Here is a 26,938-nt window from a genome sequence, read left to right as displayed (position 1 = left end):
AGGATTTCAGCAGTTAGGTACACGTGCCGATGTTTCCACCGTGCAATAACTGCGTACCCCCTACGTTCTCACCCCATTTTCTTCACACTACAGGCTATATCAGGATAACCAGTCTCTACACTCCGTTTCTTTGTCACGGCAACACTGTCTTGTAGCTATGAGCAAGTGCGTACGGTAGTTATAATTTAATAATCATTGTTGTGGCAGCTTGGACTAAATTAGACCGCAATCGAAGATCGTCAAATATACGCTGTTTCACTGCTCGAATCTATAGCTGTCGTGCTGTGGGTTGCGATTCTTCCAGAAAACTCGGGATTCTCGAGGAATTGCATTTTGCCTGGAAAAATCGGGGAATTTCATAAAATCGCTGAGAATTCAGCTCTTTTAACCGAGCATCGAAATGGCATTTTATTGAGTTTTATAAATCACAATTTTAAAATACTTAATATCTCAGTGTGTTGCATTTATGTAACTATTGCATCACCGTGCAGCTGTGACCGAGCTGTGTATGAGAGTGTGAGTTGTCCATCTGTAACTGTCAGTAAGAATGTCAAGGTGACGGCCGAAAAATGGAAGATCACTGGAAAATGTCAGAAGTTCTGTACAATACATCTTAGAGGAAATTGTACAATGCATGTTTGTGTCACTTGGGGAACATTATAGTAAATTCGTTTCTTAAGAAAATAGAGATTAATGAAAAGGTGTGCGTCCCCCCCCCCTCCCGCCGACACACACACACACACACACACACACACACACACACACACACACATTATCGTTTTTTATGATATGGCAGCACCAATTATATGTGCAACAGGAGCTTTAATTTAACAAAATTGGTGATGACACTTATGGACACCCTAAGGTGGACAAAATAATGTTATTGCTTTTTACACTATCTCTGAAGTATGATTGAAATCTGCCACAGCCATAAAATGTGTGAGGGTTACAGTATGCTTAGAGGAGAACTTTGAATGGAATGTAAACTATCTGTAGGAAAGCCAGGTGCCAGGAAATACAATTCACCAGTGGAAAAAAGTAGCTTGGAAACGCTTCATTTGACTAAAATGGACTAGTAATCTTCAGTTTGGAATCACTGCAAGGTAGAATTAAGTTAACCTACAGATTTGAACTACTGTGAAATGCATTGCAGAGGGCACGTCCTATTGTACCAGTTATTAGGATTTCTTACTGTTCTGTTCAAGTATGTAGTGTGGATGAATGATTGATTACAGCATGCACAGAGGCATTTAATCTAATTTTCTACCGATGATGCCTTTGTGAGCTGTACATAGAGGGGTTGTAGTATACTTGCAGAGTTGTCATTTAAAGCCAGTTCTGGGAACTTTGTAAGTAGGCTTTCTCAGGATACTTTACATCAACCCTCGCGAGTCTGCCAGTTAAGTTTCTTAAACATCTCTGCGACACTCTTCCATGATTGAAACAAACTTATGACCATTCGTACTGCCCTTCTCTGTATGTGTTCATATCCCATGTTAGTCTTATTTGATATTGGTCCCACACCCTAGAGCATACTGCAGTGGGTTGCACAAGTGATTTTTAAGCAGTCTCCTTTTTCTACAAACAAATTGAAGCCTGCTTTATGCGTGACTGAGCATATGTCATCATTTCAGTTCATATCCCTACAAAGTGTTACACCCACTCTTTTGCAAGAGATTGCAGATTCCAACTGTGTCTCACTGATATAACAGTCATAGGATACTAAGCTTTGTTCTTGTTTCATGAAGTGCACAATTTTACATTTCTGAAGATTTAAAGCAAGTTGCCAATCTTTGTACCATTTTGAAATCGTATCAAGATCTGATTGCATATTTATGCAGCTTCTTTCAGACAGTACTTCATAATAGATAACATCATCAGTGTAATGTCATTAATATTCAGTGTAATTGGAAAGGTCCCCATCACAGTTCCATGGGGAATTACATCACAGATTTGCTTAGCCAGTGAGATAGCATCAAGGAGATGATTATCCAACTGCAGTGGCAGCCACTACAAAATGGTTGCCATTGAATCATGGAGAGCAAGTTGTAAGAAACTTCATGGGAAGGTAGAGGGTGACATTTTACCACTTGGAAACTAAGCAAAATTTAACTGTGACAACACCTTTCTTCATATTTCTGTGGTACTCTTCTCTTGAATGTAATTTGCCCAGCTTGTTTCAGGTGAGTTGGCTTCAATTGTTTCCACCAAATTTTACTAGAATTACCAGTGTTTACATTCTGCCTTTTACCTTTTCTGTATTTCTTACAAGCCCTTTGAGAATTGTCAGTTTTCTCTCTATATGAGATCCCAGCAACATGACTGTCTTGCATGCTAATGGTCAGTGTTAATGGGAGTACATGCAGACAACACAGACATTAGTATGCAGCAGAACATGTGTATTAATGTGAAAATTGGTATGGATGTGGAAAATGAGAGCGAAACTGCATCAGTCTGGCTAACATATTTCGGATTATAATAAATAACTGTGTTGCCAAGGAAAAAGAGAAGCTTTGTCGGCTTACAGTTAAGTGCCCTGCCATTCATGTCCTGTGCCCCATATTTTCTCTTAAGAGAAACTGGGAGACAAGGCAAATACCCGATTTCCGTCTCCAATCACCAACATTTGTGGTCAAACACCACTTATGTTTCCTGTGGTCCAGTGGTATTAATTTCTGTTCATGTTTCTAAATCAAGCAAAACATTTATTCAGTAAAAAAATGATAAATGAAGATCTTGTATAAAGTCATTGATGTTGTTGGTTGCAGCTCAGTTCAGAGCATGTACAGCTTTTTCTGGCATAGAATGAGTATTTCTGCTCAACTTATCGCTGTACTGCCAGTGGCTAAACCGACCCATCACGGCATAAAACATACTCAGTAAATTCATTCTTCAAAGAAGTTTGTAGTAGAACACCATCGTCGGCAAAGTGCAGAATGTTCAGATATGAATTAATGATTTTTATTCCCCTGTTTTTCCGGTCTGTTGATTTAAATATGTCTTCCAATGCAAGGCTGAACAGTTTTGGAGCGATTCTGTCACCTTTATGAACTCCTTTGCCGACTGGGATCTCGCGGGTTATAAAGCCTTCATCCACTGTGACTGTCGTTGCTAGCGTGTGTGCGTATACACACACACACACACACACACACACACACACACACACACACACACACACACACACACACGGTCCTTTTTTGAGTGTCCAGATCTCCACCAAGTCGAAAGCTTTTTGATAATTTATAAAGGTCAGATGAATCTTGATGTTATACTCTGTTATTTTCTCAAGGAGGAGGTAATTAGTCTGAAAGTGATACATAGTCAAAAAATCTTTCCCAAATCCAGCTCGCTCAACTGATTGACAGGAATCCAGTTCTCTTGTGAGGCATTTTGTTGCAGTTCGTGTCAGGAGTTTCTAAAGATGTGACAGCAAACTGAATGGACAAGTTTTCCAAGTTTTCCCTATCATTCTTTTTGAAGAGTAGCAATTTGCAATTTTACTGTTATTCTTCCAGAGTTGATGCACTTGTCGATTAGTATCTTTTTTCAGCATATAAGAAATAATTGCCAAAAAGAGCAACAGGTGAATCAATAAATAAACATATTTTTTCTTGCATGCACGAATGATTACTTGAGGCTTTCATTTTTGGAGTGACCTATTCGTTATTGTGTATAGTAAAATGTAAAAAAAGGACAGTAATTCATATTATGAGGATTTCTTACACAAACATCTTCAGGGCATCTGTTGTTATCATATGACCTTCACAGCAGTTCCCTTTTAATTTTTTATAATTATTATAAGTAAATTTAAAAAAGTGACATTGGTCACTATGTAATTAGAGACCTTCCTCAACAGAATGAATTGTGGAAAGTAGGAGGCACGTACTCACAAACTGAAAACTGAGGCAAGTTAGGATTTGTGTGGATAGCTCAGTTGGAAAGACCATCTTTTCTCAAATCAAAGATCCAGGTTCAACACCCAATGTGGCACACAATTTAAATGTCTAGGTATTTCACTGTCAGGTTTGTGACTGCACTTGAATCAAAAGTAGTGAAGCACAGCTGTATAATTCTTTATTAGTCGTGTTTATAATAAAAATGATAAATTTCGCATGATATTCTATATACATTTTTTGAAAGGAACACAGAATTAACTCTCAGGTAATATACTTCTATAATAGTAATTGTGTGTTTTGTTTGAGGTGATAAAAGTTATCATAATGTTCAAGACACTAATAAATATTCTGTTCCAGGTGTTCGTTCTACGCAAGAGGGCCACACACACTATTCCAAAACCAGGAAGTAGATTCTACATTTGTTCCTTGTCACTCAGTGTTGTCATCTACAAAGGTCAGCTGACTGCTGATCAGTTGTGGACATACTTCAAGGACCTAAACGTACGTATAAAAAGATAATATTGCTGGAAAATGGTACTTTTTTCACATTTACAATTTTCTGCTGTACCAAAATTAATTGCTGGACATTTCAAGCTTTTCATTTCAAACTTTTAACTTTCAGTTAAAAGGAAATTCCGTAAAGTGTTGAAGCACACATGTTGAGACAACTGATTATTTGAAGTAAAGCATGATCAGAAAGTCCCATTACCCTCAATAATTTGTCCACATAATCATAGATCTTGCATTATATTAATGTAAGATCACGGCACAAGACAACTTTGAGGTCGTGTGACTATTGTCTATTATTTATTTGAGAGTGTCTGTGTGTACGCAATCATTTTTCATAGCAGAGTATGACCTCCCCCCCCCCCCCCCCCCCCCTTCTTTTTTTGTGATGGGAACTTCAACTCAACATTGCTGGAGTGATGGCAGTAGTGCATGTTGAGCAGCATCCTTGAGTTTACTAACTGTCTTGTAATGGGCAGCACCTCACAGTGTTTTCGCAAACACCCACGTTGCCATAATATAGTCTCTGCAGGTCCATCTGTTTAGAAATGGTTGTGGGACTCGGCTATTCGATAGAGAATGTCAGATTGAATACCTTTTAGCTGTCAGTTTCCATCCGTATTGTATTTGGCAACCAATTTCAACATTTTACTTCGCCATCTTCAGGCCCTGCTTACAGACATCATCAGGTGCGCTGATGAACTGACTGTGGGAGAATTGGTGCTGTACTTGTCTCCTCATCCTCTCCCTCTGATTGGCTACTCCATCGGCCATCTGTGGCAAGCATTCCCAGCCACACTGCTCCTGCCGACACTGTGTTTTGTCCAAGGTTCACGCACAGGTGTACATGCTTGTGGCACCTCTGCTGTTCCTCTGCCTGCCACAAAGTCAATTTGTTGTCTTATACCTCATTCCTCTTCTTAACTATTTTAATAGTGGCGTCCTATGCCTTGCTAAGAATGTACCCACTATCATGATTCATCAGAGGTTCTCTTACTCAAATCTCATAAGATTCCTTAATGACACTGTCCGAGAGTTTAGAAATCTGTGTCTGAACCTTGGTGTGGTTGTAGTCCATTCCATGCAGTTCCATTGGGCAATGTTTTGTGACTGCCAACTAGTTAAGTTGCTGTGATCTGGTACGGTGTTGTTGTTCTCAGCAATGATCTTCGAAAGTATGCACCATCTTACCTATGTAAATATTACCACATTGGCAGGGTATGTGATAGACCCTTGATTTACATAGTCAAAGTTCGTCTTTCACACTACCAAATAGTGCCTGTGTTTCGGCAAGTGAGCAGGAGACCATCTTCACTTGGTGTTCCTGAAGAATTCATCCTATCTTGCCAGATAACTTGCCACATAAAGGAATTAATGCAATGACCGCATCTCTCCGAGACTCCTCTTCTGGTTCCACTGTTCGTACAGAGCATGTAGGATGTATGGTTTTTCGAATTTGCCACTCCTTGTAGCCATTCTTCTGGAAAACCACGCTCAGATATTTAAATTCTTGAGGCTTTTGTTGTCAGAGAGAGTGGTAGTGGAGGAACAACAGAGATGCCTCCAATGTTCGCTCATGGACATGAACCCTGAATAGAACACTGTGTCAGTGGTAGCAGTGAGGTTGGGGATCCTGGGCACGGATGGCCAACTGAGTGGCCAGTCAGGAGGAGAGAGGAAGAGATAAAAACATAGTGCTGGCCTCCCATCAGTCAATTCACTAGCGCACCTGATGGTGGCAACATGGTTTTTTGCTGAAATATTATGCCTGTTGGACACAGACATCTGGCAATTTCACTCGTGAACTGTTTCGACATGAAGCACACTGGGAGAAGCAGAAGAATCACAATAATTCAACAACTTCTACATAATACAATGGGGGTAATGGGGCTTTGTGATCACTCTGTACATACGTGATGGAATATTGGTTGTTCGAGTAGTTGACTAGTAACTGAAGGAAGATATAAAGTTTCATTTAAATGCTTTAATAATTGAAATAGCAGCTTTAAATATGTATCGGTCTTAGTGTTTGAGCTATGTGCAATGTCCACAGGTATAGACACCAAACAGAACAGAAAGATACTAAGAGTTTTCACATTTATATTGTGTTTAGAAGATAGAAACAATTTAAGACTACTGCAGACTGAGTTTTGTGTTGAATACAGTATCAAAAGAAGTGTTGACCAGAGTATAAGAAGAACGTAGATAGAGTAGGGGTGAATTTAGTGTCTCAGGAAATTACAAAACTAAGAAAGTAGTAGTACATGGTGTTGAGGGGAGTAAATAAATGTCACAATAAATTTAGCATTGAAATTATACAAAAACTTTATTCATGTGAGAGAATCTAATGAAAGACATTCAGGAAAATGACCACATACAACTTAGGGGCCTGTTATTTCTAATAAAATGAACACTGGTCAGCTGTGAGGAAAGTAGAGGCAAGGTTCTTTACATGAAATACTGTTTTTTCAATTTATTGCCAGGTAAAATTGAAAATGCTGCAGCTACACATTTTAGTAGAAAAGACATTCTATTAGATACAGCTCACGTACTGTCCGTTTACTAATTACTGCTGTTGTTGTTGTTTGTAGAAAATGTTCCAGAATAATTGGAAATAATTTCCAGATTGGCAATGTTTTGTTGAACTTTTTACTTGCTATCAAAATCCTAATGTTACGAAGATCTGTGTGAAGATAAAACAGCTACAGAAATGTCATTTGAGTTCTTGAGCCAAAAAATTGGAAATGAGGCAATCTTTGCAAGTTGTGGAGTGTGATTTATAGCAAATTTTAATTTGAACACTCAATTTTATTGCAGTTTATGCACTCAGAGGCATTACATTTTGTGGGTTTTATCAAGCTGATACAGGGGAAGAAATTTTTTCAGTACGTTACAGATTTGTGTGTCACTTGCATATTTTGTGACCTCGGATACAAAAGGACTGGGTCAGCATTTTGTTTAGCCTTTCAATGCTGCTATAACTATGGCCATAAGGGTTAATTTGTTGTATAATGACAATGGCTATGCATTTTGCAATAGGTGTAATTATAAAGAGTCACTATTATGTTTTTCTCTGTGCATTCTGAGGTTAACATTATGGAAATTTTTGTAACTATGTAGGCTTACCTGGTATAACAACTGATAACATTCTTCATGGGTCTGCAGCCAGATTACAAAATCACCTTGACAAGTCACCTGGCTACCATCTTCAGGTGAGAATGCTGTTGCAGGAACTTGCTGAAACAATAGTGTGTCAAGTTGACTTCATGATCCAACTGCAGTCTCAAGGAGAATGCTACAGGAATTGTTATTGAAGATAATAACTAATGGTATTCTAAATCACATTTCATGTTGTTTAACACACATTTATTGCTACACACTAAACGTGAGTGGGAGGAAGTGTCAAGGTGATCAAGCAAGTGTGAAAAGATCTAAATAATTTAGGGGCTCATTATCTGACCTGTGTGTGTGTGTGTGTGTGTGTGTGTGTGTGTGTGTGTGTGTGTGTGTGTGTGTGTAGTCAAGCGTATAGTGAGAGAGATAACATAAAACAATTAGCTTTCTTTTCTTTGCAGCATCCGAGTTATGACACATACCTCGCTCTAGTTCATACTCGTTTCTCTACCAACACTTTCCCCAGCTGGGAGAGAGCACACCCTCTCAGGTACAGTAACAGCTATTCTTCTGCAACTATGTGACAACTGATTAAATAACTGTTCTGTTTGTACCACACTGTAAAGTAGAGGCATACTTAATTTTACTGATACTCTGAAGATTTTCTTAAACAAGTAAATAACTAGTGTTCAAGAAGAAAAAATGATTTTTTGTGCATGTAATAAAACATGATACAACTGACAGTCACTGTAGCATAAAAAAGCCAAGATTATAGTGAAAATTTGTGCTGAATACCTGTTAGATTAAAATACATGAGCTTTATTTTAAAAGTAACTTTAAATTTTTTCTGTAGGTATCTTGCACACAATGGTGAAATAAACACACTCAGAGGAAATGTTAACCTGATGAAAGCCCGTGAAGGTGTTATGAAGAGTGACATTTTTGGAGATGATCTCAAGAAACTCTACCCAGTTGTTGAGCCAAATCTTTCAGATTCTGGTGCTGTTGATTGTGTTCTAGAATTTCTTGTAATGGCTGGGAACAGACCACTACCAGAGGTTAATAAAGTTAATTTTCTGGTTGTCATATAGTTCACACAATTCATCAGAATATTTTTGTAGCCATATATGGAAAATAGAAATGAGCTTTTAGTTCCCAGTGTTTTTGTTTGTATAATTGCATTAAACTTTCTGTGGCTATTTTAGGCCGTTATGACAATGGTCCCTGAAGCGTGGCAAAATGATACGACAATGCCACAAGAGAAGAGGGACTTCTACCACTGGTCTGCATGTGCCATGGAGCCTTGGGATGGTCCTGCTCTGCTTACATTCACTGATGGCAGATATGTTGGTGCTATACTTGACCGGTAAGCATGTTTTTAGTGACACTATAATTCTTAACAGTTCCAGTTACACCAACATTTGTTCGTGTTATTAAAAGAGGAGATACACTTTCAGAACAGCTGTCTGTTAAACAGAGATAAGGTGGTCATGGAGAAATGACTAGGCTGTTCCACAGACATTACAGGGAAGAAAAGAAAGAGTTGTATGACATTGCTGGCTGGAACACCATGAGGTGTAGACATTACTCCTTATTGAGTGCTGAAGATGAACATGTTTGTTATGATAAAATGACTGCAAAGAGCTAAAGAGGACATCCTATAAGTGGAGAAAATGATCATCCAAGAAAGCAGAAAATGTGTTACTGGTCAGTGTATTGAAAGACATTTCATCATTGTTAACAAGTATGAGATGAGATGAAAATGAACCAGAATATATGAAATTGCTTTCTCATCAATGATTGGGTTAAATTTGGTGGCCAGATTGAAGAGCTGACCAATGAATAGTGCACATACATAATTTGCATCACTGACTGAGGAGTCGTTTAACTGTGACCTAAGAGATGGAAAATTATGGTCAACAGAACAGTGTTGCTGTGGGTGAAACATCTTGACTTTTATTCTCCAGTGGTGAAATATTTCAGTGCGAGGTGTTTAGAATCCCCTATAATAGTCTAGGTATCTATCATGCATCCAGGGAATTTCGAACATCATCATTATTCTTCTGATGATGCATCTATGGAGGATTTCGATTGTGGTTTACATTATTCTTGTAAGAAACTGTGGAGGACAGCGTTTCCGTGAAATCAGATGCAAGCCTGGTAATAATTATTGGGGGACTACAGCCAGTAGAAAACACTACTCTTACTTTTTTTTCAGTTGTGGAAAACTGAAAGAAATATAATATTGAAGACTCCACAGCTAAAGTTTCTGATTGTGTCCGAAGGTGAAGTGAATTCACTTGATAGTTTGCTTATTATCACATTTTGTTTAACAGATTCAAGTTTTTCTCCTTTGCGGAATGCACAGTGTTCACCCTAAATATTAAAAATAATTTCTTCTTACCGTAGCTTTCAATCAGAATACAGAAAACATTTAATGTATTAAAACTTGAAACACACTCTGAACAACATACACTTCTTAATTACAGTAGCTCTAATACGATTTGTACTACACACTGTGATGGGAAAAATTAAAACAAAAAGATTTGTGTAATGACATACATATGACATATAAATGTGTTGCTGTGAACTTCAGATGTACACAACTTAACACATCAAGCTGGAAAGACAACACATACTTACACTTTTCTTTGTAACAGAAGAAATAAAATAATTTACTGACTAGAAATAATCTTCAACAGTTTTTTCCCTCTTATCAAACGTGTTTACATCTATTGTTTGTTAGGAATGGTCTTCGTCCATCACGTTTCTATGTACTAAAGGATAACATGATGGTCATGGCATCTGAGGTTGGAGTATATGATGTTGATCCTGCAGATGTCCTCCTTAAGGTAAGAAACATTTGATAATACACGAGTAGACCCCATCCATCTCGGGAGGCAGAGGTTGAGTGTCATCAAAATAATACAGAAGGAGAAATGTTACATATATTGTCATTTGATAGAAGAGAATAGAAAGAAGTCTGTCACTTGCCATGAGTTGAGAGCAGTAAGACTGCAGAAAGCAAATGCTTTGTGGCCATGTTTTTTGAAGCAGAAAAGCTGAAGCAGGGCTCTACTTAATGGCAGTGATGGTACTGATGAAAGAATTTCATTTTTGAATTGGAAGAGTATATTTTATGTTATCTTTTGAAACAGTCTACTTAGTTCTTAGGTGGAAGGCAGTATTACATATCTTACATATCAGGAAGACCTGGAGAAAAGGAGATAACAGAAATAAATTTAAATAAACAAGTAGGAAAAGTGAGGTAAGTAACACAGAAAATTGTGCTATCAAAAAGCAGAAATCAGTTCTGTATAGGGAATATAAAGAATACTTACTGTGTGTGTGTGTGTGTGTGTGTGTGTGTGTGTGTGTGTGTGTGTGTGTGTGTGTGTACATTTCCTTGTATAAGGTCTTTGATGATTTTCTTTTTCTCTTGTTTGAGTGAAATAAAAATGCGATACTAAAATAGAGGTATGTATTTAAAAAGTAGCATGCTTACTTACTCTGAGGTTACTTGGTATTTTCAGTAGTGAAAAGTAGACCAAGAAATTAAACACTTACTATGTTCCTTGTCTTTGATATTTTGAAAAATCAATCTCTTGTCAGTATTAGATTAATTAACTATATATTGTATGCTCTCTCTCTCTCTCTCTCTCTCTCTCTCTCTCTCTCTCTCTCTCTCTGTCTCTCTCCCCCCCTCTCCCACTCCCCTTAATATTATAAAGATAGATGGGTCTGAAGTATCTTTCTTACTATGCAGAGTCGACTGAAGCCAGGACGGATGCTGCTTGTGGACACAAAGGAGAAGACAATCATTCAGGATGTTGAACTCAAGAGACAGATTGCACTCAGTCGGCCACACTCATTGTGGCTCAAAGAACAGGTAAAATAATTTGCTTTGCTTTTTTGTCTGTTCTGAGCATCATAATCATAACAACATTCTATGATGTGAAACCTGTCAGTAGGCCCTACTACGTGATGTATGTGATACACTATGACAGACAACTAATTGGCTGCACAGTTAATTGATACTGATTAAATACAGTTATCTCAATATTAATGCAATTTTCTTTAGCTCCCACAAACTTAAAGGAGTATCTCCATAGGGCATTGATGAATAGTTATTAATTGGCCATCAAGATTTGAATGTGATCCTCTAACCAGCCTAGCAAGTATTGTTGGTTGAAATGTGAGTTGAACATATCCTTTATTAGTGTTGAAGATAAAGTACTAACAAGGGCTGAGGACATAAATTTGCTGGCATGGATGTGATGGCAAGTAGCTGAATTTGATCTGTTGATCACATGACTTGCATGGTTGAAAATTCAACACTCTTCTTGAAACTGTGTGGATAAATGGCATGTTAATCCTCATCTATAGTGCCAAGGTATTTTATATAATGGATTTCACTGAATAGGTTGGGGTCAACAATGTCTCGTAAGATGTGGCATATCCATCATTAGATTTTGTTGTTTTTGGATTGACAATGTGAGCAGGTAGTTTTTAATTTGTGACCTGTACAGGATTTTTCACCATTAGTTGATCTATAGTATAAAAAAAGAGGTCTAGTGACACATACTGCATCAAATTTCCACTGTGATCTTGGATGAGTGTATGTGAAATGCTTGATACTGTGAAATTTTACATTTTTCCTAGCACTGGAGATATAGATGTGGATAATACAATTACATTTATATTAGTTTTAATAACTGAATGCAATTTGTTACATAAAATTCATTGGTATGTAATATAGTTTTTGCAAGTCTGTTTTTTGTTCATCCTGTACAAATGCGTGGCCTGTTTCATTCAAATGATGTCCAAACAACACAATAAATGGGTACTTACAGTGGAAACTGTATTAAGGAGATGAATAATTGATAAAAACAATGAACTTTTTTTTTTTTTTAAATGTTGGAAGCGTTCCTTTGAAACACACATGGAATTTACCTTTTCCATCATTGTTACCTAAGCTTCAGCCCAGATTCTAAGCATCTTGTCACTGATAGGGCATTTTAAATGAGATTTACTTTTGTCAAAAGTTTTGTAAGAAGCTGGCATTGGAAATGAAAAGATGCAGCTGTGAGACAGGGTGGTGCAAGTCTATAATCAGATTCAGCTTCCTGTAACATACTTGAATATTTGTAAACATCTCTTATGTAAGTCGGTACCACATTTGACATAGTTGTTCATGACTAAATTTACCAAAATTTTCTTGGTCTCTGCCTTGTTAGCACATTTCTGTACAAACATGTAACTCAATTTTTGCACATTCATATTCTTCCTGTTAAAATGACAGAGCAAGGATGAATGTGTGTTTATCTGCTGTTTTCACAAAATAGGAGACAGAAAAAACCTATATATTCATCATGGAGGAGAATAGTTCTCTTCTCTTCTCATCCTTATATTGGTGAAATTGGTTAAACTTGTAACCTTTGGCCCAGTGAGATGTACAGGGTGAGCAGGACGTCTTGCCATGATTATATCAATTTATTACAGAATAACCGTTTGACATAATAATTTAGATTTCATGCCGTTACATAGGTAAGTGTTATAAAGACCACTTAGTTAGTATTCCAGTTCCCGCCAGGTTTTTCGTAACATGTGTTCTCTCACAGTACCCACAGCATCTTGTATCCTAGCCTTCAGTTCATACACACAGTGGACAGTGAAGTGTTGCAGTTTAGACAGAGCGTAGGAGAGAAGGTGCGGAGGGGGGAAAGAGTAAGTAGCGGAAAGGAGAGAAATAACTGGTGTGACAAAGACTCTGTCCTTGATATCGTCCCAGAAAAAAAAGTCAAGGGGTGTAATGTCTGGAGAGGAGAGTAATGTCCAGATTGGTGGATTGGAAGTAACAGTCCAACACCCTGGCCACCCCGCTCTACAGTCATTACGCCCTTTGAGTATTTTTCTGGGGCTATATCAAGGACAGAGTCTTTGTCACACCAGTTATTTCTCTCCTTTCCGCTACTTACTCTTTCCCCCCTCCGCACCTTCTCTCCTACCCTCTGTCTGAACTGCAACACTTCACTGTCCACCACTCCCACCATACTATCCCTCCCCCTCCCCTCTCCAGCCTTCTCCTTACCCACATCCAGTAGCCACTCCCATCGTGCACTGGTGCTACTGCTCGCAGTGTAGTATCAGCTCTCTGAGATTACAGGTGTGTGTGTGTGTGTGTGTGTGTGTGTGTGTGTGTGTGTGTGTGTGTGTGTGTGTGTGTGTGTGTGTGTGTGTGTGTGTGTACTGCTGACAGAGGGCTTCATGGTTGAAAGCTGTTATTGTGTGAATCTTTTTATTGTGCCTATCGTGACTCAGCATCTCCGCTATATGGTGACTAGCAACGAGTAACAGTAACATATGTAACAGCATAAAATGTAACTTATTGAGTCAAACGGTTACTCTGTTAAAAATTTTTGATAACTCGGTGCAAGACTTTGTGCTCACCCTGTATTTCTCTACATTTAGTCCTGTAAGTGGAACACTTTCTTGATATTCTTAGACATGTTGATGATATTCATTTGGGTGAAAGTTGAAAATAGCATAAGACAATAAATGGAGTTGCTGCTATGCTTGTCTTACTGAATGTTTTTGTAATACTGTTTAAATGCAAATTTTTAATGCAGTGTTTCAATTCTCTGTTTCCTCCAACACATGTTGCTGATTCTGGCTCAATAGGCGGTGAGTTAAAATGAACAAGACTTGAAGTAGATGCATTGTGGTAGGAAGTTTGTCTTTGTGATACTGGTACTAGTAGTAGTAGTAGTTCAGTATTGAAATCTGATTCTGTTTGTATCTTATAATTTTTCATTCTAGTGTTAGTATTGTTGAAATGTAGTGAATTATGTAGTTTGGTGTGTAAATCCCCTCCCCCAGTTTCAATGAAGCTTGCTGCCAAAGTTACTTTGTTACTGCGAATATAGAACATGTGGCTGTGAGAATCGAATATAGGCAGCTGAACACTTATATCTGTTTTAAACATTAGGTACATTCCCTTCGAAGCAGTATTACATGCAGATATTTTAGCAGACCAGGGCATGTACTTAATTTTAATGAATACTGTAAAATAGAGTAAAAGATTTAATTTATAACTTACTTTCACTATACAGTTACATTGCATTTATTTGAAGAGAACAGATACTATTTCGTATTGGTAAATGTTCCCCAGTATTATGCAGTGTCATACTGAGGAGTTTTAAAAGGAATCACCAAGCAGCACTACTTTGAAAGGGGGGTGGTAATAGCAAATAATTATGCAGTGCATGAAAGTTTATAACTATCATCATCACATTCTTGCAACCATTGTTTTAACATTCTAATTCTCTTGAAGATGGTACATTGATATTTCACTGTGTTGTGTGTCATGATGCATAATTTTACATTTCATCTTATTAATTTCAGATAATGACTTCCCCCTGTATTATTCATTCACTTTTTATAGCCTAAGTTAAATTATGCTTAGAGTTTGGAGAATAGATATGGGGGTCTTGATATTCTGTTTCATATCACTTTCCTATAGTATGTGAGCCAAATTATACATTTTTCTGAAAGATAGCGACTTCTCAACCACCAGGAGTTTAGTAGGTGTACTCTATTCATCCTGAATTTGTAAATGTGAGTATACCCGTTAGGAAGTTTTTGTATAAGAGATACTTGTATCATCTTAGAAGTGCTAAATATCACAGGATGATAATCAGTGGATTTAGATTTGAACTTTGAAGTATTTAGTTATTTGTAAGTTGAATAATATATGTAGCGTAGACAGTTCAGCAAAAGTGTGACCTTTCCAAGATAGAATGATTATACATCAGAGCTCTGCCTAGTACAAATATCTATAAAATTCTCAGATTCAATATTTAGAGAGGTTTTTTACATTATTGGTATTTTGTGTTGAGTAATGATGTCCTTTGGGTGCAAAACAAATTAGGCAAGCCAACACACACAATTCAAGATGGATGAGAACAACAAAACACTACTCATTTTCACTTCCAATTAATAAACTAATGACATAGATCAAACTGTTGAAACTGGATCTGACAGTTTTGGAATACAGTGAACTGCTACCAGCTGTCACTTGTATTCACATGCTGTACTGAAAGCTGGATGTTGTCAATTTTTGTAAGAGACTGTATATGGTTGAAAAGATTGTGCAAAAATGTCCTTTGAATTTGTCAAGCAACAAAATTTCTGTTGAACTGTTTGAGAAATATTTGTTAAACGATCAACAAGAGCTGTAACTGGTTCCTAAAAACAGTCTCACTAGAAAGTACTTTATGTAACAATGATGTATAAGATTTGTGGTTGTAGTAAGCTGTCTAAAGATTGGTGTACTTCTGAGATTATACTGAACTTTAGAATGGCACTACTGGATAAGTATGGCAATCAGCAGTGGATTGATTTTAGAAATCACCTGTGTTGAAAGGTGGCTATCTGCCAATGTGGTTTGTTGTGGCACTCATGGATAAAGATAAATAGGTTAACATTTAACTACTGCCAGATTTTACATCTGTTTACATGAAGAAGGAAAGACTACTATGGGATAAAAGTGTGAATATGACTTATTGCCCTGTGAGAGTGCAGGCTGTTTACCAGTGGGAAACATACTGAATTTAATTTGTACTCTCAATATCACTTTCTAAATTAAAAAGTGACGTGTAGTGAATGCCTTTGCATTATTGCAGTTGGTTTCTTCACTCATCTGTTTCAATTTGCATGTAGTGCGCTGTATAGTAGATGCATGCTTTGTACTGGTAGAATTTGCCTTAATTAATAATTCTTATCTCTCTCTCTCTCTCTCTCTCTCTCTCTCTCTCTCTCTCTCTCTCTCTCTCTCTCTCTCTCTCTCTCGTGTGTGTGTGTGTGTGTGTGTGTGTGTGTGTGTTTCTTTTTTCAGTATTTACTTGTCCTGGTTGCTGAGTTTTCATTGCAAACTGGAACTATTTTCCTCGTTTTCCTATAGCTTGATATTTCTTCTTCCCACACTCCTTTATATTTATTTATTTACATGGTCATATTGTCTTATTATTTACCCTATGTTATACTTTATCCTGGCCAATCAATGTTTTTAAGTTCACACACATGCACAAATTTAAGTGTATATTGAAATGATAGGCAAATGGGAAATTGAGGTGGTGCTGTAGACAAGAAACTTGAATCCACCAAGACAGAAATTGAAGCTGCATGTGAGATTGTTTGGCCAAGCCTCAATATCAGTGTTGGGCATAAAATAACCGAATCCTTCTATCGCGCACCAGACTCATCTCCTGATGTAACTGAAAACTTTAGAGAAAACCTCAGTTAACTTGTACGTAAGTTCCCCAGTTATACTGGAAACATCGATGGGGACTTCAATCATCCAACAATTAATTGGAAAAATTACAGTTTTGTTAGTGGTGGGCATGATAAGACATCCTATGAAACTATACTAAATGCTTTTTCTGAAAACTGCCTAGAACATGTAATTAGGAACCCCACTTATGGCGGAAATATATTGGGTCTAATGGCAACAAATAGATGTTACCTCTTTGAGGATGTCCACATTGAAACTGGTACCAATGACCATGACATGGTTGTAGCAACAGTGGTTACCAAAGTATAAAGGACAACTAAAACAAGCAGAAAGAGTAAACTAAATAAAAAAATCAATAGTGTCATATCCCAATGGGTATCTTGGAACTTTCAGCACAGGTCAGAAACATGTAGAGGAATTCGGGCTCAAGTTTAAAAGAATAGTTGATCATGCACTAGATTGATATCTGCCCAGTAGAACAGTGCATAATGGGAGCGAACCTCTGTCGTATACAGACCTTGTAAGGAAACTGCCAAAAAAATGGAGGTTACTGCATAATAGGTGTAACACAGAGCATAGGGCTATAGGTGGAGCGATGCGAAATGAAACAAGTTTTCCTGTCAAGAGAACAATGCATGATGCCCGCAATGACTATTGTAGCAGAATATTATCAAATTAAATTTCACAAAATCTGAAGACATTTCAGTAGTATGTAAGGGCTGTTAATGGTACCAAAGTATAAGTGTTGGGTCCCTAGTGAATGAGACATGAACTGAAATTGAGGGTAGAAAAAGCAAAAGCTGAAATGCTTAACTTCATTTTCAAATGTTCTTTTGCAAAGGAAAACCCAGGAGACTTGTCCCAATTTAATCCTCGTATCACTGAAAAGATGATTGAAGTAAGTATTAGTGTCAGTAGTGTTGAGAAATGGCTGAAAACATTAAAATTGAACAAAGCTGCAGGCCCCAGTAGAATTCCTGCCAGATTCTGCACTGAATATGCGGTTGAATTAGCCCCTCTTCTAACTATAGTCTATTGTAGGTCTCTTGATCATAAAGCCATCTGCAGCTCTTGAAAAATAGCATTGTGTACAAAAAGTGTAGTAGAAGTGATCCACAGAACTAGTGTCTAATATTCTTGACATCGATTTTTTTTTAGAATGAGAGCTCAAGAGGAATGGGGTGTCATGAACAGAATGACCTTCTCAGTGCCAACCAGCATGGGTTTCAAAAAGACTGATCATGCGAAATCCAAATTGCACATTTCTCACATGACATACTGGAGGCCTTGGATCAAGGCAACCAGGTAGATGCAGTATTTCTTCATTTCCAGAGAGTTTTTGATTCAGTAGTGCACCTATGCTTATTATCAAAAGTATGATCATATTGCTGTAGCAAATGAAATTCATGACTGGATTGAGGACGTTTGGTAGGGAGCAGAAATTACCTTAGATAGTGTCACTGTCAGATGTAGAAGTAACTTTGGGTGTGCCTCAAGGAAGTGTTCATGTTGTGGACAGTATTAATAGAGACCTCATACTTTTTTTCAGATGATACCGTTATCTATAATAAATTACTGTCTGAAACAAGCTGCATAAATATTCAATCAGGTTATGATAAGATTTCAAAGTGAAACAAACATTAGCAACTTGCTTTAAATGTTCAGAAATGCAAAATTTTGCAATTCACAAAATGGAAAAAACATAGTATCCAGTGTCTATAATATCTGTGAGTCACTGTTTGAATCTGCGAACTCGTAAAAATACCTGGGTGTAACACTTTATGGGGATATAAATGGAATGATCACATAGGTTCAGTCGTGAGTGATGCACATAGTAGACTTAAGTCTATTGGTAGAATACTTGGGAAGTGCAGTCAGTCTACAAAAGAGATTGCTTACAAATTACTCATGTGACACATCCTCGAATATTGCTCAAGTGTGTGGAACCCATACCAGATAAAACTAACAGGGAATATTGAATGAGTACAGAGAAGGGCAGCACGAATGGTCACAGGTATGTTTAAGCCATGGGGGAGAGTTACAGAGATACTGAAGGAATTTAGCTGGCAGACTCTTGAAGACAGATGTAAACTATCTTGAGAATATCTATTAACAGTTTCAAGAACCGGCCTTATAAGATTACTCTAGGGATATGGTACCACCCCCTTTTTATCGCTCACATATGAATTGTGAAGATAAGATCAGAATAATTAGTGCATGCACGGAGGCATTCAAACAACCATTCTTCCCATTGCCCGTATGGTAATGGAACAGGAAGAAACCTTAATGACTAGTGCAATGGAATGTACCCTCTGCCATGCACCCCATGGTGGTTTGCAGATTATAGCTGTAGATGTAGATAGATAGTAGTGATTTGCTTAATTGTATGAGAATTTTACCTTGATGCCATAATTACATTGTGGACAATGAATTCGCGAACTACAGTGAAATAGCAATGTTAAAATAGTTTATGAAGAGAAAAGGGAATGACTGGAAATATGAAAAATGAAGTGGAGGGTGTAAAATTATCGGAAGTACATGACAGCAACTCTGAAAATTTGCTCAGGTAAGATATAAGCCAAAGGAAACGATATACTCATTACAGTGGACAAGAAGTCCAGATTGAAATTTCATGGATAGCCACAAAGTTAAAAAAATCTAAATGCAAATGCAGACTTATGAAAGGCAGAAAGAAAGTAAACCAAAAATGGTGAGTGGGGGATATGTTACTCTGCTGGCTGACATGAGGTAGGAAAAACTGGCGGAAACAGAGGGAGAATACATAATGTAAATAAGAGACAGGAGCACATGTAAGTCTGTTGAAGACATTATATGCTGTCCAGTACACTTTAATGTGACCATCTGTCGGAATAACCACCTTTTACAGTGCGGACTGCTGCAAGACATGCAGGAAGAGTGACAGTGAGGTTCTAGAAGGTACATACAGGAATGTAGAGCCACACAAACTCCAGTAATGTGACCAGCTGTGCTAGTTTGTTTCTTGGTTGAGGATCCATGGCACAAACTGCCCTATCAAGGTGGTCCTATAGGTTTTCAACTGGTATTAAATCTGGAGAGTCTTGTGATCAGTGGAGTAACGGAATCTCACCCTGGTGTTTTCTGAACCACGCACGTACACTGAGAGCTGTGTGACATATTGCATTGTTTTGCTGGTAGATGCCACTGTGCTGGGGAAAAACAAACTGTTTGTAGGGGTGGACATGGTCCCCAGTGATAGATACTTATTTGTGTCGAACCACTGTGCCTTCCAGAATGATGACATCACACAGGGACTGCCGGGGTAACATTTCCCAGTCCATATGATTCCTCCTCTGGCTTTTGTGTTTACTTTGATGTTTAACGCTGTACACGCCATCTGGCTGATGAAGTGCAAGACAGTATTTATCTGGAATGACCACCTGTTCATCATCGATGAACAGCAGTCATCATGGATGCATGAACCAGGCACCTGCTGCAGAGGCCCATACGTAGGAACATTCAGTGAGTGGCTGTTGAGGAGACACTTTCTGTAGCCTCTTGGTTCACATGGACAGTCAGTTGCTCAACAGTTGCATGTCTGCATGCCTGTAGACATCTCCGCAGCAGTTGTTCACCCTGTCATTTATGGCCCATGTTACACTGCAGTTGCCTCTGCACTGGTTTTGGATAGCCCACTTTTTCCAGGCACAGCATATGTTAATCATGGTGGCACAAACTTAGCCGTTTTGGGAATGCTTCCAGCCTTGGCTCAACAGCAAATGGTCATGCCCTTCTGGACATCAGATAAATCACTCCATTTCCTCATTACGACAAAGACTGCACTGTTTTGTGTGTCCCCCTGACATGCTTTATATACCCTCCACTGCTAATGGTGTGACCTGCCATCTGAGAGTTGTTGCACACTGACTTGACCATGTAGATACAAAGTAGTGTGAAACTGACAATCAGTTTAATGATTTCAAAAAACTGTGTATACATACAGTTGAGGGTAATTACTATGACAACATGCTAAACAGCGTGTTGGTCAAACTTTGGGGTGCAGTGCAGTCATGATCACATGTATCATGAGTTCAAGAAGTTCTTGATAGGGTCCCAGAGATATGTGATACCAATTGTCTTCTCAAGAGTCAGTTTCCATAAATTATGGGCCATTGGTATATGGACACAGAACTGGTGCCCAATAGAATCCTGGGTGTTGAGGAGACACATTGGGTTCAGATCAGGCACATTTGGTGGTCAAGACATTAACTTGATTTCACTGTCCTGCTCCTCAGACCAAGGTAGCATTATTCTGGACTTGTAACATGGACAATTAATGTGTTAGCAGATGCTAGAAGACATAAAGCCAGTGGGGATGCAGGTGTTGCGCAAGATTGTTCACACAGTCCACAGTTGTGATGATGCTTTCAATTACTACCACAGATGCTACGGAAGCCCAGGTGAATCTCCCCCACAGTATAATACTGTCCAACCAGTCTGCATCGATGCCATTCACCTGTGTTTATCCATACACAACACTTGACACGGTGCAACAAGAATAATAATTCATTGGACTAGGTGACGTGTATTCATTGATCCTCAGTCCAACCTTGATGATCCTGTGACCAGTGCAATTGTAATTGATAGTGTGATTGTGTCAGCATAGGAATCTGTAAGGTTCATTTCATATGGAGCCTCATGTTCAACAGTGTGTGACTAATGTTGTGCTCGGAAACAGTTGTGCCTGCAAAAAAAAAATTGCACTTTGTCATCAGATTCAGCACTCGTAGCCAATTATCATGCTTTACAGAGTGAAAATCCTTAGATCTCTAAGCTCTGTGATGAGGTAGCTTGTTACCTACTCGTGCTTTTCTGTCCTTCAACCAGTTTCCATAGATGCACATGATGGCAGTACACAAACAGCCATGTACAAGGTGCTTGTTCACAGGTGCTGGGCCACAGCAACCCTCTCGTACTCAAAGTCGTTTATATCAGTGGACTTCCTTATTAGTGCACCATATTATTACTATGAAGATTCCCTATTCATCTCTCCTCAACTTAACCATTTCTTTTACTACTAAGTAATCATAAAGCCATCAGTCTACTCTCACTCTTGCTGTCGACAGTGGTCATAATGTTTTGGCTTATCTGTGTGTGTGTGTAAATTAGGAGAAGGGGGTGAGGGTTAGGGAGAGGGGGGGGGGGGGGGGAGGGAGAGAGAGAGAGAGAGAGAGAGAGAGAGAGAGAGAGAGAGAGACAGAGATTATCCAGATTGAATTTTCTCTCTTCTGGTAGCTACTCTCCTGTCACATTTTATTTGTTAATATTTCTCACATAATGTTCAATGTTAACAGATACATATGGAAGATCTACGAGCAGCACACCATGGTCCATTATCAATCACAAATGGTGTTGGCGATAGTGAGATGGTTGCCAGTGTCAGTGGCATTTCAGAAGACATGTTGGCACACATGTGGGGAGGAGACACACGTCTTGGTGTTTTTGGATACACTATTGAAACAGTTAATATGCTGCTAGTGCCAATGATTAAAACTAAGTAAGTCACAACTTTTACTGTTGTTTGTTTGTTTATTTACTTTATTTATCATTCAGCTTTTTGTGTGACTACCCAGGCAGAAGCTGTATAGTATTGAATAATTTGTTATACTGACTTCATAAAATAAAAGTAGTAATTCTGTATAACCTAGGCTAGATGCACATTTAATTCTGCACTGGTTATTGTAGGGTTGCAGGACTGGACTGTATAATTAGGAATTGTTACACTGAAAGCTTCATAACTGTTGTGAGCAACTCCTGTACCAAATGACAACAGTTTTCTACAAGGAACCGTTCCAGTTTATGTCTGTTAGTCTGAGATCTGTTGCTTGATTGATTTTGTTTTATTGGAACCTTGTGGAGTATTCTTTAAAAAAAAAAAAACACATTTTGTTTAAGAACTTAAAATGCGAACTTCCAAGAATGTCCTAAGAACCTGGATTTGAAATGAGTCAAGTTTCAAAATGACACGCAGAAACAGCCTCTGTAGACTACTTCTCTGAGATTCTCAATCTACAAATTATGGCTCGTGCTATTTTACTCCACTCTGATAAGTATCGGAATTCCTTCTTAATTGCTAAGAGGAAAGTCAGCATGGTTCTCTTACACTACTCAGCTATGTATGTAACTTTACTGAGACCAGAGAATACTGTCAACTGCCTACATAATAGAAAAAACTTAAAAAATGTTATAAGTGTTAGTGTTAACTGGAATTTACATCCCTGAGCCCCAGTATTCTGATAAATTACAGAATGAATGGCTAATCAGGTATGTACTTATTTATTTATACTACATTACAATGTTGATTTTAACATCCACTAAGCTGTGATTTCAATTAACTTCTGCTTGACTGTGGTTTCAATTAACTTCTGCTTGATTTTGTTTTCAACTGTTAAATGTAAAAACAATATTTTCCGCTGAAAAAATTGGATTTTTGTGGATAGTGGAAAGAGTTGTGCTGAATTCCAAAACAACACAGAAACAATCTAAATTAACAAATATTTCTAAAAGCCAAAGGCTAGGCAAATGCATTTTTATTTTGAGAAAAGCACAGACACACAACACTTTTTACATAATTTTCAAATGTTCATATTCATGTTCACATTCGTAATAGGAAACAAAACATGTTTTTAATCTTCATTATCTATGTGTTGGTTTGTCTGAAAAATGAAACTTCTACCAATCAAATAAAATGGACTTGTTTCAATGGTGAAGGCCCTCCCTCTCCTACATCTGACCAGGAACAATACAAGCGAACAATTACATAACCCACAACAACAACAACAACAACAATAGTCATAATCATAATAATTAGTGTTGTTCATAAAAATAATAATTTGTAATATAATAGTAGTACAGTAATGTTATGGATCTATATGTCTAAAGCAAGCATCACATTATTTTTGTGTGCGTGCGTGCGTGCGTGCGTGCGTGCGTGCGTGCGCGCGCGCGCGCATTCCACTGTAACATTCCAGCCTGGATTTTCCACTCTTAAATGGTGGCGTTAAGGGCTATAGAAAGCCCTGTTTTCCCAATTTTAAAATACGCTTATAAATTACATGTTTTGTCAGAAAGTATTTTAGCTAGGAATTTGAATTTTTTTTTATTTATTGGAGTATTGGCTACAATTTAACAATGGAATTTTAAAAAATTTGAATTCAGAGATTAATTTTTTCTATTGTAATGAAAATTCACTACTTTTGGTGCCATTTTTATTTATAAATTCAACAGTATACAGGTTTTTGAAAAAAGGCAGTGTTACGCTATGCAGAAGGGACTGTGTAACATTTCCTGAAAATTCGAAGCAAGTAAATTTGGTAGATACTTTGAGACCATGTAATTTGTAAGAAAAATTAAAACTTTTGGGAATCAAGTGACAAAGTTTAAACTAAACAATGGAAAATCAAGGATGGAATGTAACAAAACCAGAGAAGGAAAGTTGCTTCTCACCATGTATCGAGGATGCTGAATCGCGATGGGCACAATAAAAGATTCACACAGTCATAACTTTCAGCCATTGAGGCCTTTGTCAATAGTACGCACACGCACGCGTGCGCACACAACTTTCACACACGTCTGCAGTCTCAGAGAACTGAAACTACACTCTAGTTTGAATTACCTTTTTAGTGCACTCCAGGTCCACAGGATGTAATATCTTTATTTTCTGCAATCTACTCCTCCAGCTTTCTGTTTGTTCTCCACCTGTTTACTCTGACTTGTATTTCTAGGCTATTTGCAGCCCTGTCAGCAGCCCGAAGATGTTCCTTGTCTAAAGCAAGCATCATTCGTACATGTTGAAACCTATCTTCATTTCAATATTTCGAAATACTTTGCACTTTACAACATTGCTATCACTGAAAGTAGCAACATCATCATACACACCAAAGTGGTGTTTCTATTTCGATAAACACAGGCTTGGGGATTCTTGATCATGTAACACTATTTATACTTTCATTGGGGGTTTTGAGTTTTCCATGAACACACATCAACAGTTCAGGTGTTGCTAAGTCCCTGGAAATAGGTTTTATACATCCTTTACCACATCAGACTGACTATGTTTATGAGTGTACACATCACCAGTTAGCAAGCCCTTGTGTACTTATATGAACTGTTATCTCCTATTGGACACAAGTAGTGATGGGGACTTTGATTGGATGAAAAAGTATGAAAAAAAAGAGCCCAAACAGCCTCCTTCATGTCATCAACACTGTGTGTGTTTTGTCTAATAGCCATTCCATAATAGTTCGGTATTTTCTCATTTACACTGTCAGTTAACCTTCTCTTCCCATGCAACCCTTTACCATCACAGACTTTTTTTTGTGAAGCTTTAAGTCACTGAAGTCTTGATCCCATTTGTTTCTGTATGTGTTCAATACACTAAAATGTTTCCACTACATCATCACCACAGGGCTTCAGTTCTTGAATATGTTTGAAACTTCCAGAACCACTGTGAATATGTTTGAAACTTCCAGAGTCACCACCAACATGGTAATTCACATATTGCACTTTATCACATGCAACAGAATGTTGAAATGTACTAGCTACACAAGCCACTTCCATTCCTCCAACACTGCCACTATAGTTAGCTGTGCAATTATTTTCATGTGTGCCTTTATTTTCTTGTGGACACCTGCAGTATTTAGATATTACTGCTACATATAAAACGTCCCTGTATACATACTGTTGGCAGATAGTATGTCATGAAGAGATGTATGTCCCCGCTTATGTTGGGTATTATCGAATGCTGCAGTAAAGTCTCTTTTACCACCATTTTCTGTTACTGCCTCTTCCACAGCTTTCTTCATAGGTTCTACACAGACGTCTTCTATTTTTGACCCTATAAATCTATTATAGTCCATAAACTTGATTGGGTGATATGGAAGGTTCATCATGCCACAGATAACTGCACCTGCAGTAGCATGCTTATCAATCTTATGCAAGACATAAACAAATCTAAGGTTGTGTTCATAGATTTTGCTGTCATTTTCTTCATTGGAGTCACTGCAACACTCTTCCAAAAGGTGGACATGTATGAACACTTCCCACACTACAGTTCAGTTTCACTAGTAGGTCCTAGGTGATTTTCATTAGCGTATTTATGACCAACTTCACTACACTGAATACATCTCTCACAATTTGCAAAGATTTCTTTGAGAATTGACACATAAGATATTTTATTTGCACCCCATTCTCCCATAAAACACTTGTACTTTTCTGTAACTGAAACAAGCTACCTCTGCGAAGTACTTTATTTCTCATTACAATGCGCAGGTGTAGAAGCAAGGTTAATTTCACACAGTTGGTTATTGTCTTTATTGTTCACTGTAATAACATCTACCTTTGGCTTTCCATATTTCTCCTTTTCTTAAAAGGCTTCAGAGGATTTCTTGTCACTTTACATTTACCCATGGTTATCCTTCAATAAAACAAAAGCCTCAGTTAATAGAATTCGCTACGAATATTTTCAGTATTACAAAGAGTAAATAAACATGAAACACACAACAATTGAGTAAACCATTTATATCGAGCTATCACTGGTTACAACACTTAATTTCTAGCACTTGTTCTCTCTCACACCACTAAAATATACATGAAGAGCATGTAAATTCACGAGTAAAACGTTTGACACCAGTTGAAAAGTGCCACAGTGGGCCATGCCCATGAAGAATGTATTTCAAAAATATTTTAAAAATAATTGTAGTTTTCTGAAGTGAATAAATTATATATCAATTGAAAGGGGAAGTCCACAGATTTTTAAAATACAAAAAGGTAAAAATTGAGCATTTCATGATTTCAAACCTTTGCTGAGGCCCTTAAGAATGACATTGAGTAGTTCAGAACTTTTGAAGCCTCATTTAGTATTAGAAAAAGTGGAAGAGGCAATGAAAGAGGAGAGGATTGGAATTAAATTGATATAAACAGGAGATCCTGGGTTTGAGTCCCAGTCTGGCACACATTTTCACTAACCACCGCTGATCCCATATAAATTCCTGATGCATTGATATCAGTAGTTCTTTCCTTCCCATCTCTTTTCCTTTCCCCTTCATCCACTCTCAATTGTCATAAGGTTTTAAGTTCTCTAATATTTTGGGGA

At 37.8% G+C, this 26,938-nt stretch overlaps 1 protein-coding gene across 1 annotated transcript in view; it reads left to right on the top strand.

The window, feature by feature from the left end:
* LOC126284988 (uncharacterized) overlaps nt 1-26,938 on the top strand; it is a 357,367-nt gene that overhangs the window by 229,378 nt on the left and 101,051 nt on the right. The window contains exons 6-12 of the mRNA XM_049984278.1: nt 4,254-4,397; nt 7,979-8,067; nt 8,371-8,575; nt 8,723-8,883; nt 10,264-10,369; nt 11,284-11,406; nt 22,143-22,345. Of these exons, the coding sequence (XP_049840235.1) occupies nt 4,254-4,397; nt 7,979-8,067; nt 8,371-8,575; nt 8,723-8,883; nt 10,264-10,369; nt 11,284-11,406; nt 22,143-22,345 (1,031 nt within the window). The remainder of the gene's footprint in view (nt 1-4,253; nt 4,398-7,978; nt 8,068-8,370; nt 8,576-8,722; nt 8,884-10,263; nt 10,370-11,283; nt 11,407-22,142; nt 22,346-26,938) is intronic.

Source organism: Schistocerca gregaria, chromosome 8 (assembly GCF_023897955.1).
Source record: "Schistocerca gregaria isolate iqSchGreg1 chromosome 8, iqSchGreg1.2, whole genome shotgun sequence".
NCBI lineage: Eukaryota > Metazoa > Arthropoda > Insecta > Orthoptera > Acrididae > Schistocerca > Schistocerca gregaria.
The sequence above is the reverse complement of the archived record's forward strand: the minus strand, read 5'-3'. Positions and strand labels throughout refer to the sequence as shown.